The sequence below is a fragment of the Salvelinus fontinalis genome, chromosome 5 (genome assembly GCF_029448725.1).
Source record: "Salvelinus fontinalis isolate EN_2023a chromosome 5, ASM2944872v1, whole genome shotgun sequence".
NCBI classification, from domain to species: Eukaryota; Metazoa; Chordata; class Actinopteri; order Salmoniformes; family Salmonidae; genus Salvelinus; species Salvelinus fontinalis.
Genome location: NC_074669.1, coordinates 28359573 through 28379014, shown reverse-complemented (window position 1 = coordinate 28379014; position 19442 = coordinate 28359573). Strand labels below are relative to the sequence as shown.

General features: G+C 41.1%; 1 protein-coding gene across 1 annotated transcript; it reads right to left on the bottom strand.

Annotated features, from left to right (window-relative positions):
- Positions 1-1124: 1124 nt before the first annotated feature.
- LOC129855435 (volume-regulated anion channel subunit LRRC8D-like) lies at positions 1125-16942 on the bottom strand. The gene is made up of 2 exons (XM_055923090.1): positions 16727-16942; positions 1125-8038 (listed from the first exon to the last, which is right to left on the bottom strand). The coding sequence occupies exon 2, from the start codon at positions 8034-8036 to the stop codon at positions 5496-5498; it is 2541 nt and encodes an 846-aa protein (XP_055779065.1). The 5' UTR covers positions 8037-8038; positions 16727-16942; the 3' UTR covers positions 1125-5495.
- Between the last annotated feature and the right edge of the window lie 2500 nt (positions 16943-19442).

Genomic DNA, 19442 nt, shown 5'->3' with positions numbered 1-19442 from the left:
CCATCCGATGATACCCCAGGACAGGGACAAACAGGAAGGATATAACCCCACCCACTTTGCCAAAGCACAGCCCCCACACCACTAGAGCGATATCTTCAACCACCAACTTACCATCCTGAGACAAGGCCGAGTATAGTCCACAAAGATCTCCGCCACGGCACAACCCAAGGGGGGGCGCCAACCCAGACAGGAAGACCACGTCAGTGACTCAACCCACTCAAGTGATGCACCCCTCCTAGGGACGGCATGAAAGAGCACCAGTAAGCCAGTGACTCAGCCCCTGTAAGAGGGTTAGAGGCAGAGAATCCCAGTGAGTCGACAGAAGTCGACTCAAATTTAGCTTGTGTTAGTTTAGTAGATATAGAAGAGAAACATTAGAATATCAGATGGTTAAAATACAAAATATTATATCGAAACGTTAATAAAAATGGAAATACTCAATTTTTAAAACTAAAGTTATACCGTACTAAACAAAAACAAAAGGACAATGGCTTCATATGAGACCCCCTTATTATTTGTTGTTTACAAAACAATGTATAGTTTTTTTTTATATTGGAACTTAAGTAATAGTTCCCTGCCACACACGCACACAATTTATAGATTTTCAAGCATTATCAGTCAGAAATCATGCTTTGACTGAGGGCGCATTACAACAGTGAATCACACGTATCCCTCATAGTAATCTTTCGGTTAGACAGTCTCTCTACACATTATTCTCATGACTTCTACAATGCTGAAAACACGTTCTTCTAACATGCTAAAAACAGAATTATATAGAAATGAATATAAAATAAGAAACACACATTTCTCTCAATTTTTTTTAAAAACAATCCTGATAGAAAATAGTCAACATTTGGAAATGGGAATAATGTCATCAGTTTGTGATATATTAACACTCTTTAAAAGTATTGGAGTCTATCAATAATGCATCAAATATGTGCATGCTTTTATTTGATCATTCTAATATTTTGATGGTTCACATTGTGATAGTTTCTGAGACCAAAGTGATACTTCAATTTTGGGGTTCAAATAAACAAATTCAAATCTATACCTTGCAAGTGAAATCTACAACTGATGATCCCATGAGCTTGTCATCAAATCCATGCAAGACATGACACAATTGGTTTACTGTGCAAGTCAACGCAACTCCTTTATTGAGTTACAATTGTCATACCTTAACATTTATAATCTTTTAACTAGTCGAGACTGAACACTGTAGCATTTCAGATGGTAGCATTTTTCATTGGTTGAACAAAATGTCAAATTAAATAAAAGTTTACCGCAAATCTAAGTTTGTCAGATGATTCCATGCAACAAAAAAGTGGTGTCAGGCTGAGGTGAATTCCTATTCAACAGCAACTGCTGTGTAGATCAGCCTATAAGCATTAGGAGATATCTGCAGGTCTGAATCCTAAATGAATGGAAAAGATAGGCACTATATGACTAAATTAATTAGATGTGTGCCACCAATGGAAGGCAGGAATATGATACTTCTGACTGATTGAAAGGTGCAAAACAGTTCAAAATGACCTGGCATGGCCTGCATCACATGCTCTGGTAGCCTACAACCATACCAGTGAAGTTAAAAATACTTCAAACATATTGTGAAATTGAGACATAGGGGAAATCAGATACCAGAGGAACCTCTGGTATATTTCATTCTGAATGCATCACAGGGGAACGGACATGTTGAAAATGTCTATTGAAAGAGTTAAATACTTTACTGACACATTTATGAGTAAAAGGATAGCAAACATACACATGCACAATGTCATTAAGTGAGTAGCCAAGACCATATTGTTGATGCACATCAATGCTGCAGAGCGGATATCACGTACAATAGTGTTTATTAATTATCCTTGTTGATAAACTCTTCCTTGCTTTGGTCTGCTTATAACATGTGGTTCTTACCACAGCAGATATAGTACGGGCATAGGCATGCTTGTTGACTGGGTTGTCACACTTGTCGGTAAGTTTGGAGGTTCCTTTCAAACAACCACAGGTATTTATAATCTAAATAATGACAACAAAAGAATGACGTAAAAATCGTGAGAGGAATCCCTAAGCTGCTACATCCTGGATTCAGGTAAAAGGTAGAGACATTTTGCTATAAAACATACAGTAAATAAAACAAAATAACAAAAGATAAAAGCTCATCAGTTCATACACAGTCCAGGGTTGGGCCCAATTCAGAATTTTGGAATTGACTCCCATTCAACTCATGAGTTGACATTTTAATTGAATATAGCCACACTCCACAGGATGTAGAATTAGAGTTTGAGTGACAGGAAGTATAATTTTATTCAGTGCAATTTGAATAAATTCAACTCAGTCATAGAACTTGAGTTTCATTGAATCTGACAAGTCACACTTCCAGATACACTACCGTTCAAAAGTCTGTGGTCACTTAGAAATGTCCTTGCTTTTTTTTTGTCCATTAAAATAACATAAAATTGATCAGAAATACAGTGTAAACATTGTTAATGTTGTAAATGACTACTGTAGCTGGACCCTGCTGATTTTTAATCTAATATCTAAATAGGCATACAGAGGCCCATTATCAGCAACCATCACTCCTGTGTTCCAATGGCACGTTGAGTTAACTAATCCAAGTTTATCATTTTAAAAGGCTAATTGATCATTAGAAAACCCTTTTGCAATTATGTTAGCACAGCTGAAAACTGTTGTTCTAATTAAAGAAGCAATAAAACTGGCCTCCTTTAGACTAGTTGAGTATCTGGAGAATCAGGATTTGTGGGTTTGATTACAGGCTCAAAAGGGCCAGAAACAAAGACCTTTCTTCTGAAACTCGTCAGTCTATTCTTGTTCTGAGAAATGAAGGCTACTCCATGCAAGAAATTGACAAGAAACTGAAGATCTCATACAATGCTGTAAACTCCCTTCACAGAACAGAGCAAACTGGCTGTAACCAGAATAGAAAGAGGAGTGGGTGGCCCCAGTGCACAACTGAGCAAGAGGACAAGTACATTAGAGTGTCTAGTTTGAGAAACAGACGCCTCACAAGTCCTCAACTGGCAGCTTCATTAAATAGTACCCGCAAATCACCAGTCTCAACGTCAACAGTGAAGAGGTGCCTCCGGGATGATGGCCTTCTAGGCAGAGTTCCTCTGTCCAGTGCCCGCTCTTTTGCCCATCTTAATCTTTTCTTTTTATTGGCCAGTCGGAGATATGTCTCTGCCTTTTGAATTTCTTAGAATTTCACTTAATTCAATTCTATTTCCTGTAATTCAAATTGCAATTCTTATCCTGTTTGCTGCTTCAATTCAAGAATTGAAATTTATAAGGTATTCTCAATTCAATTCTGAATTGAGCCCAACCCTGATATAGTCACCACCAAAATTGTTGACACCCTTAATAAAGATGAGCAAAAAAGACAGTATCACATAAATAATACAAATACTGAACAATATTGTATGGCCTATTCAAAACAATTGGAAAATTATATTTTGTAATAATACAATTGCTCAGAGAAAAATATTTTCTTTAACAAGCTAAAAGAATATATATATTAAGATACGTAAAAATGATTGCCACCCGTTTCCAATGCGTTGTGCACCTTACCCATGCAAGGATAAGGGCACCTATCCTTTTTCTATAATGTTTTATGAGATTTGAGAACACATTGGGAAGGATCTTAGACCATTCATCCACACAGAAACTTTCCAGATCCTTGATATCCTTTGGTCTGTGCTGGGGTTCAAGTCCAGGGACTGAGATGGCCGTTACAAAATGTGGATTTTGTTATCAATTAACCATTTCTTTGTGGATTTTGATGCATGCTTGGGGTCATTGTTATGCTGAAAGATCCACTTGCAGCCAAAATTCTGCCTCCTGGCAGAGACAACCAGGTTTTTGGCTAAATGTCCTCGTACTTGGAAGAGTTCATGATGCCGTTGACCTTAACAAGGGCCTCAGGACGAGTGGAAGCGAAACAGCCCCATATCATAAAATATCTACCATCATATTTTACAGCAGGTAAACTGAGCAAAAAAAGAAACGGCCCTTTTTCAGGACCCTGTCTTTCAAAGATCATTCATACAAATCCAAATAACTTCACAGATCTTCATTGTAAAGGGTTTAAACACTGTTTCCCATGCTTGTTCAATGAACCATAAACAATTCATGAACATGCACCTGTGAAACGGTCGGTAAGACACTAACAGCTTACAGACGGTAGGAAATTAAGGTCACAGTTATGAAAACTTAGGACACTAAAGAGGCCTTTCTAGTAACTCTGACACACAACAAAAGAAAGATGCCATGGGTCCCTGCTCATCTGCGTGAACGTACCTTAGGCATGCTGTAAGGAGGCATGAGGACTGCAAATGTGGCCAGGGCAATAAATTGCAATGTCCGTACTGTGATACGCCTAAGACAGTGCTACAGGGAGACAGGACGGACAGCTGATCGTCCTCGCAATGGCAGACCATGTGTAACAACACCTGCACAGGATCGGTACATCCGCACATCACACCTGCATGACAGGTACAGGATGGCAACAACAACTGCCCGAGTTACACCAGGAATGCACAATCCCTCCATCAGTGGTCCTCACCAGACATCACTGGCAACAATGTCACCTATGGGCACAAACCCACCGTCGCTGGACCAGAAAGGACTGGCAAAAAGTACTCTGCACTGACGAGTCGTGGTTTTGTCTCACCAGGGGTGAAGGTCGGATTCACGTTTATCGTCGAAGGAATGAGCGTTACATCGAGGCCTGTACTCTAGAACGGGATCGATTTGGATTCGAAGGGTCCGTCATGGTCTGGGGGCGGTGTGTCACAGCATCATCGGACTGAGCTTGTTGTCATTGCTTGTTGTCATATATTTTTGAGATTTGTTTTGTTTTACTTGTTAAACCAAATCTACTTCTCTGAGCGATTAGTATTAGTATAAAATAATAAAATGCATACAATATAGCTCAGTATTTGTGTTCTTTTTTTATACATTATTTTTTGCTCATCTTTATCAAGGGTGCCAATAATTTGAGGCTACTGTATCCCTGGTATCTATGAATTCTACACCACCATTCTCTGTTTCATTAAGAGGAGCATCCCTTTTCCTCAGAACATTGACTAATCATTTAGTGTCTAACACAACCATTGCTGTCATTCTACAACAAACTCACTCTGGAACCAGCTCCTTATTCTGGAACTAGCCCATCATTCTGGAACTTGTCTGTTATTCTGGAATCAGCCCATCACTATGGAACTAACCTATTATTCTGGATCTAGACCATCATTCTAGCATTTTCCACAGTACCTGGAATCAACTCTTTTAAATAGTTAGCACAGTGCCATTTTCTATAAGTTTAAACATCATCTGTTCGACGAGTCAGCCCTGAGCAAAAACCGTTATTCCAGTTCACATGCTGTAATTAAAAAAGTTGACTAGCTGGCTGTGTATGGACAGTTATTGCCACATTTTTGTAATCTCATTCCTGTATGGGTAAAGTGACTGTCCTTCCACACTCACACCCCATTAGCAAAGGGAACGTTGGCTTCCTGATTGATACTCTCCTTGACGTCTAGGGGGAGTGAGTCAAAGAGGTGGTCCTCCACCACCAGGCAGTTCCTGCGGAGGAGATGACACTGGCCTAGCTGGGCTGGCAGGCGGTCCAGACAGTTTCCCATAAGCTCCAGGTTTGTTAGCTGCACCAGATTGCTAATCTTCTCTGGAAGGACAGAAATACAGTTGTGTCCCAGACATAGTGCCTTCAATTTGGTGCACTTGAACAGCTGCTTGGGTACCACCTCCACCTTGTTTCCTGTAATGGCAAAGTGCTGGAGGTTCTGCATGAAGCCGATCTCCAGAGGGATCACCACTATGGAGTTGTGGCTAACGTCCAGATACCTCAGCTTCAGCAGGTTAAACAAAGGTACGGGCAGAGATTCCAGTTTGTTGTGCGAAAGGTAGAGGGACTCAAGGTTTTTGACATGGCTTATGGACAATGGAATGGTGATGATTTTATTGTGCCACAGTTTAAGGCAGATCAGCCTATTGAGGTGCTGGAAGCTGATGACCTCCTCAATGGTGCGAATGTTGTTGGATTTCAGGTCCAGCTCCTGCAGGTTGGTCAAACTGAAAATAGCATGGGGAATCCTCTCCAGTTCACAATTGTGAAGCTCCAGTTCAGCTAGGTTCATCATTTTTTTCAAACTGTTCAGTACCAGGAGTTTAGTACCGTCATTATGTACCACCAGCTTGATCAGGTGTGGAGAGAGATCTGTTATGTTGGTTGGGACCTTCGTCAAGTTGCTTTTTAGATGCAGAATCTTCAGATGTCTCAGGTCTCTGAGAGATTCTAAACCAATCATCTTGTTGTTTTCAGAATTCAGATTCCCGACCAAGTATAGCTCCCTCAGACTTTTCAACAGGTACACCCAGGTGGGGATCTCAGCTACGTCTGTAAACTTGACATGAAGGCACCGGAGGTGGTCGCGAAGGAAACTGAACGCGGTCTGCTCAACTTTGGCAGGACAGTGATAAAAGTGAAGCTCCTGAAGGTTGATCATCTGGGAGATCTTGGCTGTTATCCTGGCCTCTGGGATCAGCTCTAGCTTTAGGATCTCCAAATCGGTCAGATCAAAGACAGCATCTGGCAGACCTGACAGCATGAAGAGATGGAGCTCCAATTTGTCCTGAGCGTTGCGGGTTACGTGCTGTCTCAGTTTCTCAAAGGTCCACTCGTGATTCAAGCTGATCTCTCGCAGTTTATTCTCGCTGACTTCAGAGAGGAAGACGCCAAAACGCTTTGAGTACAGCTGGTCATACTGATCGACCATATGCAAGAGGAACGCAAAGTCGTTCTTCACGTCAGGAATGTCACTGAAACTACTCTCCTCTCTGACTTTCTCGAAAGAGTACTCCTTGAGAGGTCGTCGAAACAGCCAGAAGAGAGTGTATATGCAGATGAGGCCATATATACAGACGAGGGAAATATAGCTGACAAGCAGCTTCCTTAACATGAATGCCATGTTATGTGTGCATTGGAATTTAGAGTATCCGGTTAAATGTTTTATGTCAGGCTCACACACATGGTCAAAGTCAATTGAAGCAACAAATGTCATTGTGTAACACAAGATTAAAATGAACTTCACGGTTTTGATCACAGTTTGAGCAACATAGAGCTTGTAGATTAAATCACTGTCTTCCACGTGGGCACGGAACTTCCTAACCTTTTCAAACAAGGCCTTGGCCTGCTCTCCATCTTTCTTGTCCAGTATGGTCATGCATGGGACTTCAATAACAGGCTTATCAGCAGTAAACTTGACCCCAGATTTAGCCAGCATCGGGGTGGACTGGTTAGGACTTCCCTCTTCACTGCTGGTTGAGAAATGTTTTGGTAGGGAATGGGCACCAGTGAGCCTTTGCTTATTCTCCTCTGAGTCCTCACATGCCGTCTCGGACAATGCCTTGGTCGTCCAAGGAGACTCAAAACACTTCCCCAGAATGCCCACAAAATGCTCTATTTTCGAACTAGTCTTTGGATATTTGAACCAAAAGTTACTGCTGACCATAAGGACGATGGTGTGTATGAGAGCTAGGTATGGGAAGTATTTTGAGTACCACGGCAGGGCAACGTGGTAGCACATCTGATTGACAAAAACATACTGCTGAAAGTCCAGGTTTGTCCTGACGCCTGTTGGCGGAGGCTGCTGTCCAACACCACCATACTGTGTGAAGTGGATCTCATGAACAACACTATCCGGTAGATCGTTAATCATTAGGGGCGCGGCGGCTAGAGTCACCCTGCTTACTCCGTTCCCTGACCCAGAACCAGACCCCTCCTCTGGCTGCGGTGTCGTGAAGCTGCTGGGGTCCTCTGGAGCTGGTTCCAGGACGGGAAGGCAAACCACCTGGTCTTTGGTTAATTGCATGGTTCCAGAAAATATGGCCAGCATCAGCATGACAACACCCAGGTAGTCCATAAAGACGTCCCACCATGGTTTCAGGATCCGATAAGTTGGCTGGATGTCATTCAGGGCGGCTACCTCTGTGAGAGTAAACATCACTGCAACAGAAAACAGACATATTAATTAAATAGTGAATTGAAGATGAGGGGGAAAAAATGGCAGTATCTACCCCAGTACCTTTGTTATTATTTTTGCTTTGTGGACGAAAGGTTAGGTTCATCAAGCAGCGTGGTAAAAAAAAGCAGGATTCCAGCACTCCACTTACCAAGACCATTGCCGAATAAGGCACACTGTCACCTGCTTTTATCGTAAGCCCTGAGGTGGTACCACCCAGCACATCAAGAAGAGAGTGTATTTCATACCGAACCTCTCCCTTGAGATGACTACATCATTATTTCAATGTTAAAGTTGAACCTCTAGGGGCAAAAAAAGTTAGATTTACTACAAAAATACCTAAATATACCACTTTGCAACGAACGGTCAAAATGAACACCAGAATTTACATCTTTCACTATAACTAAGCCGTAAACATTTGATTTCAATGAGAAAAAATATTTTTAATTAAAGTTGCTCTTAAAAGTTATGGCCCATGTTATACAAAGAAATTGGCATAGTAGGCAATGTAACCAATCACAGCCCTCATTTCAATTGTATTATAGCACATCCTACAAATCACCAGCAGAGGGCGACCATTTTGAATCCATTTTCACATTCACTCTGTTGGTAATACTTACAAATCGGATCCTAACTCTAAAAGTAGCAGAGATCCCACTCTGGAACTTTAATATGATAATGATTTTCTTTGTTTTACCTATTTTCTATTGATATTGTTTTGTATATACAATGCCTTCGGAAAGTATTCAGACCCCTTGACTTTTTCGACATTTTGTTACATTACAGCCTTGTTCCAAAAATGATTAAATAAAAAAATCCTGAGCAATGTACACACAAAGCATAAACCGTTTTTTATAAATGTTTTGAAATGCATAAAAAATAAAATCAGAAACTCCTTATGTGCATAAGTATTCAGACCCTTTGCTATGAGCCTCGAAAATTGAACTCAGGTGCATTCTGTTTCCATTGATCATCCTTGAGATGTTTTCAAAACTTGGAGTCCCCCTGAGGTAAATTCAATTGATTTAACATTATTTGGAAAGGCACACACCTGTCTATATAAGGTCCCACAGTTCAAAAAACAAGCCATGAGGACAAAGGAATTGTCCGTAGAGCTCAGAGACAGGATTGTGTCGGGGCACAGATCTGTGGAAGTGTACCAAAAAAATTCTGACCATTGAAGGTCTGCAAGAACACAGTGGCAAACATATTTCTTAAATGGAAGAAGTTTGGAACCACCAAGATTCTTCCTAGAGCTGGCCGCCCGGCCAAACTGAACAATCGGGGGAGAAGGGCCTTGGTCAAGGAGGTGACCAAGAGCTCCAGAGGTCCTCTGTGGAGATGACAGAACAACCATCTCTGCAGCAGTCCACCAATCAGGCCTTTAAGGTAGAGTGACCAGATGGAAGCCACTCTTCAGTGAAAGTCACGACAGCCCACTTGGAGTTTGCCAAAAAGAACCTAAAGAATCTCAGATGATTTGAAACAAGATTCTCTAGTCTGATGAAAACAAGATTGAACTCTTTCGCCTGAATGTCAAGAGTCACGTCTGGAGGAAACCTGGCACCATCCCTACAGTGAAGCATGGTGGTGGCAGCAGCGTCATGCTTTGGGGATGTTTTTTAGCGGCAGGGCCTGGGCGACTAGACAGGATTGAGGCAAAGATGAACGGAGCAAAGTACAGAGAGATCCTTGATGAAAACCTGCTCCAGAGCGCTCAGGACCTCAGATTGGCTATGAAGGTTCATCTTCCAACAGGACAACGACCCTTAAGAACACAGCCAAGACAACGCAGGAGTGGCTCCAGAACAAGTCTCTGAATGTCCTTGAGTGGCCCAGACAGAGCCCGGCCTTGAACCCGAATCAACATCTCTGGAGAGACCTGAAAATAGCTGTGCAGCAACGCACCCCATCCAACCTGACAGAGCTTAAGAGGTTCTACAGAGAATGGGAGAAACTCCACAAATACAGGTGTGCCAAGCTTTTAGCATCATACCCAAGAAGACTCGAGGCTGTAATCCCTGCCAAATGTGCTTCAACAAAGTACTGAGCAAAGGGTCTGAATACTTGAATAAAAAAATGAAATATCATATTTACCTTTTTTAAATTAGCAAAAATGTCTAAAACCTGTTTTTGCTTTGTCATTATGGTGTGTGTAGATTGATGAGGGGGAAAAAATAATTTAAACAATAAAGCTGTAACCTAACAAAATGTGGAAAAAGTCAAAGGGTCTGAATACTTTCCGAAGGCACAGTTCCATTAAAATTATGCTCATTCATGACTTCAACAGGTTGAGAAAAACTGCCTGCCTGTCTGTCTCATCCCGACACGTGCATTGCTATGTGACAGCTGTTGATCGAAAATGAATATTGAAACAATAAGGTTTATACAAATCTCTGCTGTTGAAAACTAAATGTTAGTCGAAAAGAAATGTGAGATAATGTCTAGATGCTTTTTAGAGTGGAGATCAAGTTCATAAATTGCCTTGCTGAGCTGATGAGACAGTGGATTGCGCAGTCAGATGGACCAGAGTAAATAATTATTTTTACGCCATAAATTAAGTTTTAACCAATCAGCATTCAGGAATAGACCCAACCGTTGTATAAAAGGCAACTATTGCACAATCCAGGTGGGCAAACCTCTTAGAGACTTACCCAAGAAGACTCAGAGGTAAATGTAAACTCAGCAAAAAAAGAAACACCTCTCACTGTCAACTGCATTTATTTTCAGCAAATATTTTTATGAACATAACATTCAACAACTGAGACATAAACTGAACAAGTTCCACAGACATGTGACTAACATAAATGAAATAATTTGTCCCTGAACAAAGGGGGGGTCAAAATCAAAAGTAACAGTCAGTATCTGGTGTGGCCACCAGCTGCATTAAGTACTGCAGTGCATCTCCTCCTCAGGGACTGCATCAGATTTGCCAGTTCTTGCTGTGAGATGTTACCCCACTCTTCCACCAAGGCACCTGCAAGTTCACGGACATTTCTCCGATCCAACAGGTCCCAGACGTGCTCAACGGGATTGAGATCCAGGCTCTTCGCTGGCCATGGCAGAAGATTGACCTTCCTGTCTTGCAGGAAATCGCGCACAAAACGAGCAGTATGGCTGGTGGCATTGTCATGCTGGAGGGTCATGTCAGGACGAGCCTGCAGGAAGGGTACCACATGAAGGAGGAGGATGTCTTCCCTGTAACGCACAGCGTTGAGATTGCCTGCAAGGACAACAAGCTCAGTCCGATGATGCTGTGACACACCGCCTCAGACCATGACGGACCCTACACCTCCAAATCGATCCCGCTCCAGAGTACAGACCTCGGTGTAACGCTCATTCCTTCGACGATAAACGTGAATCCGACCTTCACCCCTGGTGAGACAAAACCGCGACTCGTCAGTGAAGAGCACTTTTTGCCAGTCCTTTCTGGTCCAGCGACAGTGGATTTGTGCTCATAGGCGACGTTGTTGCCGGTGATGTAAGGCAGGTCCTCACCAGACATCACCGGCCTACAAGCCCTCAGTCCAGTCTCTCTCAGCCTATTGTGGACAGTCTGACCACTGATTGAGGGATTGTGCGTTCCTGGTGTAACTCGGGCAGTTGTTGTTGCCATCATGTACCTGTCATGCAGGTGTGATGTTCGGATGTACCGATCCTGTGCAGGTGTTACACATGGGCTGCCACTGCGAGGATGATCAGCTGTCCGTCCTGTCTCCCTGTAACGCTGTCTTAGGCGTCTCGCAGTACGGACATATGGCCACATCTGCAGTCCTCATGCTTCCTTGCAGCATGCCTAAGGAACGTTTACGCAGATGAGCAGGGACCCCGGGCATCTTTCTTTTGGTGTTTTTCAGAGTCGGTATAAAGGCCTCTTTAGTGTCCTAAGTTTTCATAACTGTGACCTTAATTGCCTTCCGTATGTATGCTGTTAGTGTCTTAACAACCGTTTCACAGGTGCATGTTCATTAATTGTTTATGGTTCATTGAACAAGCATGGGAAACAGTGTTAAAACCTTTTACAATGAAGAGCTGTGAAGTTTAGATTTTTACAAATTATCTTTGAAAGACAGGGTCCTGAAAAAGGAACATTTCTTTTTTTGCTGAGTTTATGATGGACTCAAGGACTTGAATACTTATGCAAAGTCTATATTATATTTATTTTAATTTTATTAATCTTTAGAAAATGTTAGAATTATTCTTCCACTTTGACATTAGTGTATTTTGTGTAGATTATTGTCACATAATAATAATGGATTAATTGTCAGAGAGAGGACCTTGTGCATTTCAGGTAAAATAACAACTCAACGTTTATATCCCAGGACAAATTAGCTAGTAACAGCAAGCTAGCTAAATAGTACAAATTAGCTAACAACTGCAAACTAGGCTGTTTTCATGTTATCCATAGATAAACAAATCATCGGCCAGAGCGCCAAGTGTGCGCTCTGAACGCTCCGAGAGCGAAACAAGATGGGTGGGGCTAAAGCTTAAGAGGGTGTGAACGATGCTGAAGGGGTGTAGACAAAGAAGCACTATTCACTAGATACCAAAACATTCAAAGGCCATTTTCTCAAAAAGAGTTGACAAGTTTACCAACTTTCAAAGCAGAATGACTTTCCCATTGTTCCTCAACAATGCAGTATGATATACAGTTTTGTAGCTCTGAGTCTCTACTGTCATCCAATGTAAAACACCATTTCAAATGTTGCTACATAAGACCGAATCCAAGTGGTGAGTCACATATGAAATCATGTAGTCACCAAAAAAGTGTTAAACAAAATATATTTTATATTTGTGATCCTTCAAAGTAGCCACCCTCTTCCATGATGACAGCTTTGCACATCTCTTGGCATTCTCTCTACCAGCTTCATGAGGTAGTCCCCTGGAATGCATTTCAATTAACAGGTATGCCTTGTTAAAAGTTAATTTGTGGAATTTCTTTCCTTCTTAATGTATTTGAGCCAATCAGTTGTGTTATGACATGGCAGGGGTGGTATACAGAAGATAGCCTTATTTGGTAAAAGACCAAGTCCATATTATGTCAAGAACTGCTCAAATCAGCAAAGAGAAATGACAGTCCATCATTACTTTCCATAGGAAAGGAAGACCCAGGGTTACCTCTGCTGTAGAAGAAGATATGTTCATTGGAGTTAACTGCACCTCAGATTGCAGTCCAAATAGATGCTTCACAGAGTTCAAGTAACAGACACATCTCAACATCAACTGTTTAGAGGACACCACATGAAATCAGGCCTTCATGGTCAAATTGCTGCAAAGAAACCACTACTAAAGGACACTGATAAGAAGAAGAGACTTGCTTGGGCCAACAAACAAAGACCAATAGACATTAGACCGGTGGAAATCTGTCTTTTGGTCCGATGAGTCCAAATTTGAGATTTTTGGTTCCAACCGCTGTGTCTTTGTGAGACGCAGAGTAGGTGAACAGATGTTCTCCGCATGTGTGGTTCCCACCGTGAAGCATGGAAGAGGAAGTGTGATGGTGTGGGGGTGCTTTGCTGGTGACACTGTGATTGATTTAGATTAAGGCACACAACCAGCATGGCTACCACAGCATTCTGCAGCGATATGCCATCCCATCTGGTTTGTGCTTAGTGGGAATATCATTTGTTTTTCAACTGGACAATTCCCCCAAAACACATCTCCAGGCTGTGAAAGGGCTATTTGGCCAAGAAGGAGAGTGATGGAGTGCTGCATCAGATGACCTGGCCTCCACAATCACCCGACCACAACCCAATTGAGATGGTTTCCGATGAGTTGGACAGCAGAGTGAAGGGAAAGCAGCCAACAAGTTCTCAGCATATGTGGGAACGCCAAGACTGTTGGAAAAGCATTCTTCATGAAGCTGGTTGAGAGAATGCAAAGAGTGGCTACTTTGAAGAATCTAATGTATAAAATATATTTTGATTTGTTTAACACTTTTTGGTTACTACATGATTCCATGTGTTATTTCATAGTTCTACATTATTCTACAATGTAGAAAATAGTACAAATTAAGAAAAATACTGGAATGAGTATGTGTCCAAACTTTTGACTGGTACTGTATATATTTAACTGTAACCTGCTGCTGCTGACTATCAGGTAGTAAGCAGGGTGTTACTGAGTAACTGAGTGACTGAGTGGTGGGAAGGGCCAGAGCAGTGTGTGTGCGTTGAAAGCCCTGGTTGAGAGTGCTGCAGCAGAGGCAGCTTTTGTCAAGGAGAAAGAGTAGCACACTCGCACATCGTAACAACTTTTTACCATTTGTGGGAAGGCTATTTAGGAGACACCCTTTTCCATAAAAAAAGGAATGCGCTAGAACTGATATAACGGTGACAAAGCATTGGAAAAGGACTTTAGGCACACTAGAGCTCTTTAGATTAAACCACCTCTGAGCGAATTTAAGTAAACTGCATTCAAATGTCAACTTTTCTCATGGACAACAGTATCAAGCAAAGGGTTTTACTCATGCTCAGTTCTAGGGTCTGGAGCGCTGTGCAAGTGGACATTTGAAATGGAAGTTATGGAACTCACTCGTGTGCTTCTCTTAAATGGGAAAAAGTCCACAATTAAAATGTATTCAAAATGTGGAGACTGATAGGCTACATTTGCATTTGTTGGCCATCAAAGGCTATTCTTTTCTATGCCATTGTAAGATACTGTTGCCTACCATATGATACAGTGCAATAAATGTTGAAATGTCGATATCGCTGGAGTCATTGCAAATCAATTTGTGCCACTTGTGTTGCCTACCTGGAGCTGGCAAACAGATGTAATAAATAGCCTTTAACTCATTTTTTAGTTGTAGTCTTGAATTATTATGCAATTGTTAATGGCCATGTTTAGTTAATTAAATTGGAAGTTATCAATTGTGATCGTGGTCACAGCTCTATCGCAAATGTATCATTCTCCACATTTAATGTCAGTTTCATTGTGGACTTTTCCCTGAAATGAGATGTTGGCCTTTCAGGGGCTACAGCCCACCTGCATCTAGCTCAGCAAACCTTGGCAAAGTTGAATTGCAATTATAAACCCACATTTTTGTCAATAGCCTATGTCGATTGTACTAACAATTACATTTCGTAAATAGGCCATTTATAACGGTTTGTAGTCTTAACATCTGGCACATAATGAAGGCACAATTGCCAGAAAATAGCCTAACATTTGTTTTTTGAAGTTCGTCCAAGTGTTTCTTGCACAGAGATTGAGATCCTCTGTCCAACTTTCATCATTCAAACTCTCCTGTCGGAATTATCTATAGTTATGCACATGCACAAACAGGATTTATTTACAATTATAAACTGGGTGGTTTGATCCCTGAATGCCAATTGGTTGAAAGCCATGGTATATCGGTACCATGGGAATGACAAAAAAATATAAACTTTTACTATTCTAATTACACTGTTAACCAGTTTATTATAGCAATAAGGCTCCTCAGGTGTTTGTGGTATATTGACCATATACCACACCTCCTAGGGCCTTATTGTTTAATCATAGCAGTCAAAACAAGTTAATTTTCCATCAATGGATGTCGATTTATCTGGAGAGTTTAATAAGCGCAATTTATCTTTTCTCTTGAAATATATTCTTAAACTTCCAAGAATTATTATTTTGATGGAAAACCACATTTTTCTTCCTAGCCTACATCGTTAAAAATTAAGTAGATATTCCTTCTTAATTCGATAGTTACTGTTTTTCAAAAAAGGTATTCATGGATAAATGTTCCAACTCTCTTGCCCTCGAAAACATTTTTGGGGACTAGTTTTCAGAGGTCATTGGCTAGAAATTGTAGCTAGACCTGGCAACACTGCCCACAATCAAAAAAAAAACATGTTTGTGGTAGCTAGATGCCCTGGTAGGCTTCTGTATTCAAATTGATGGACCACATGCAAATGCTGTAGACTCGTCAGAGATTAAAATATACCCGGTTTACATTGCCATATCACAGTCAAGGCTAAAAAACGGCGTAATCTACACATCAGCTACGCTATAGTTTATATGGACCTTATATTATGAACTGTTTCAGCTAATACTGTGTTCCAAAAATGATTAAGTAGCCTACACGTCATATGAAATTGCATAGAATACCCACCACCTCCTAGATTGAACATAGGCTAGTGTCGTATTAAAAAGATGAGAACACGGTGTGATAAAGAACTCGCTGTTTTATATAGTAGGTCAAACTGGATATAGCTATCCCACAACATCATCGGCTGCGCACTGGCACGGGACGCACATGAATGGGCTCTAAATGTGACACAGCATTTCTGCTCGGAAAAGTCTCAACTGGATCCTTGAGACGTCTAACTCTGACGTCACCCCATTGACGTTGCAATTTTACACGGTTAGGTAAGGGTTATGGTTAGGATAAGGATATGAGTTCAGGCCTGGATTTAGTAGGCTATACAAAACCAAAATATGTATAGGCTACAGTAGGCCTAGCCTACTCTTGATTTCTGGTCAGCGTGTTAACGTTACATATTGAAATGTAACACGGCCTAGCCTTCTCTATAGCAGCCTTATTGTAGCCTCTTACAGTACGACTTTTCATAATGAGTGGGTACACATTATTTTCTGACAACATATATACATATGGTGCCGCTATTTATACAGAAAGGCATTGCATAACATTCTTGGCTGCGGTTTCTGAGACGAGATAGGCTACGCATACGCACCTTCAATTAATTTGTGTCCCGTTGCCTCGATACTTCAGCCGAAAAATGATAATTATTGGTACGTCCCATGATTCGATAAGGTAAACAAAGACGAAACGCTTAACATCTAGTCAACCGTATTGCTGAACAGACACTAAGCTGATTAGAAAATTGCTTTGGTTCTGCTTCCTCCATAGCGACATGCTGCGGCCATGAAGGTTGGTTGCAGCATGGGACACAGAGCGCACAGGAAATAAATATTAAATGTATCCTAGCCTAGTCCAATAGATTTACCGAACCATCTTTGGTATTACTATATCAACCAATCATGTCTCAAAAACAAGACAAGTCTCAACTCTGCTGCCAGTCAGGCAGAGGTGTGAAGTGTAAACTAAAGCCTGTAGGGCACACACACACACAATCTATACAATATCCGTATGCAAAACCACCCATTGATTGTAAACAAAATATAAAAGCTTGGTTGTATTACATTGTCATAACTAACATATCTTTGAGATTTTCTTTTTTTTACAGAAAAGCTATTGCTGCATTGTTTATGTTTTGGTTTGATAGGAGATTTTGTTAACTATTTATTTTAGTCCTATATAGGGAAAGTAGTTTACTCCACTGGATTATTTTGGTACACCACTCAAAATAAAAAGTGCTTCTGGCACCCTCCACAAATCCAGTAGCCTAATCAGCTACGATCAGTCCATGACAAGCCGTGACATTTCAAAGCATTCTTTTCTTACACCAGTTTCATGTTATAATGAATGACTGTGACCTCTGAAACAGCTCTCTAAAAGTGGAAACAGAAATGGCATACATACTGTAACAGATCACAGCAGCTGTGCTTTACTTGCTGTGTAATCTCGTGACCTCATGACTAAACATTTTGTTCCTGGAGCCAATACTGGCTGTATATTCTTAGGTACTGTCAGACACTGCACCATCCACACATCATACATTCAAAAGAGAGCTTTGAAATTATTTAAATATATGTTAGGGGACTGGAATTCTGTGCTTCTCAAAAATTGAGGGGTGGTTCTTTAGAAGACATTACCATTTCTCATAAAATCGATAAAGTACATTAGCTATCTGTTCTGTGGATGATGAGCCTAAGTACTGTGTCTATGTGCCATTCAGAATGCCATTGTGTTCTCTGTAAAATGCCCTTCATAGAACAAGCCCTGTATTTATGGGCCAAACAAATGCTACATAATACAAATATAGCTGTTGTCTTGTACTGGGCAGCTTGCCAGGAACATGGAACAGAGATGTTGGAGCACTTCTGTTGAATAAACAAAGGCCAAAGTTATGAATTATTTTATGTTGGATGAATATTAAAACTATTCAGTATAATGACGGTCCTATTTATTTCTGTTAGGTGCGGTAGCCATGTAGCCACTGCACCTCCGATCAGTTCATTGTCTCCTCCATCATGTCCCACTGACTTAAAATAGTCAGTCTTGTCAATGATATGTCTATGGTCTTGTCGGATGAGGCTGATCAAATAGCCCTAGATAGTGACTACACAGTAACACAGCGGTAGAAATAGAATCTAGTAATTCTAAACCTATGACCACATCTCCTCCAGTGAATTACAGACACATCTTTCACCTGCCCTAACTAAACAGATACACTTGACTTCTCCCCCATCTATTTTTCACCTCCTCTCAAAATGTCACCTTGACTTATCTTCAGTATCAGGCACAAGTGCACACCAACATGCTTATCACCAAGGAGAGGAGGCATGAGAGATTGGGAAGATCTCAATTGCATACTCCTCGTGTCCTCGCTCTTCTCAAACCCATTGAATGAGAAGGTCAGAGGGGCAGGACCTCTGACTTTCTCATCCAATGGGTTTTGAGAAGGCAGCAAGGAGATAGGCCGTCTGGAGAATGCAATTGATATCTTCCCATGGAGTGTGGGTGATATACAGGTAACTGCCAAAATAGTGGAAACTTGATTAAATGAGGGATACATAGTATATTGAAAGAAAGTGCTTCCACACAAGTTGGGTTCCTGAGTTAATTAAGCAATCTCCAATGTAAAGCCCAACAAGTAGGCTACCATTGTCAGATCGTGCAATGCGCGTTCAAATACATTTTTACCTGGCAAAATTATTAGATCACCTGCAAAAAATATATACAGTACCAGCCATAAGTTTGGACACACCTACTCATTCAAGGGTTTCTTAATTTTTACTATTTTCTACATTGTACAATAATAGTGAAGACATCAAAACGAAAAAAATAACATATGGAGTCATGTAACAACCAAAAAGGTGTTAAATCAAAATAGATTTTATATTTGAGATTCTTCAGAGTAGCCACCCTTTGCCTTGATAACAGCCTTGCACCTTCTTGGCATTCTCTCAACCAGCTTCGCCTGGAATGCTTTTCCAACAGTCTTGAAGTAGTTCCCACATATGCTGAGCACTTGTTGGCTGCTTTTCCATCACTCTGCGGTCCAACTCATCCCAATTAGGTTGAGGTCGGGTGATTGTGGAGGCAAGGTCATCTGATGCAGCACTCCATCACTCTCCTTCTTGGTCAAACAGCCCTTACACAGCCTAGAGGTGTGTTTTGGATCATTGTCCTGTTGAAAATCAAATGATAGTGGGACTAAGCAGCGCAAACAAGATGGGATAGTGTATCGCTGCAGAATGCTCTGCTAGCCATGCTGGTTAAGTGTGCATTGATTTCGAAATAAATCAGTGTCGCCAGCAAAGCAC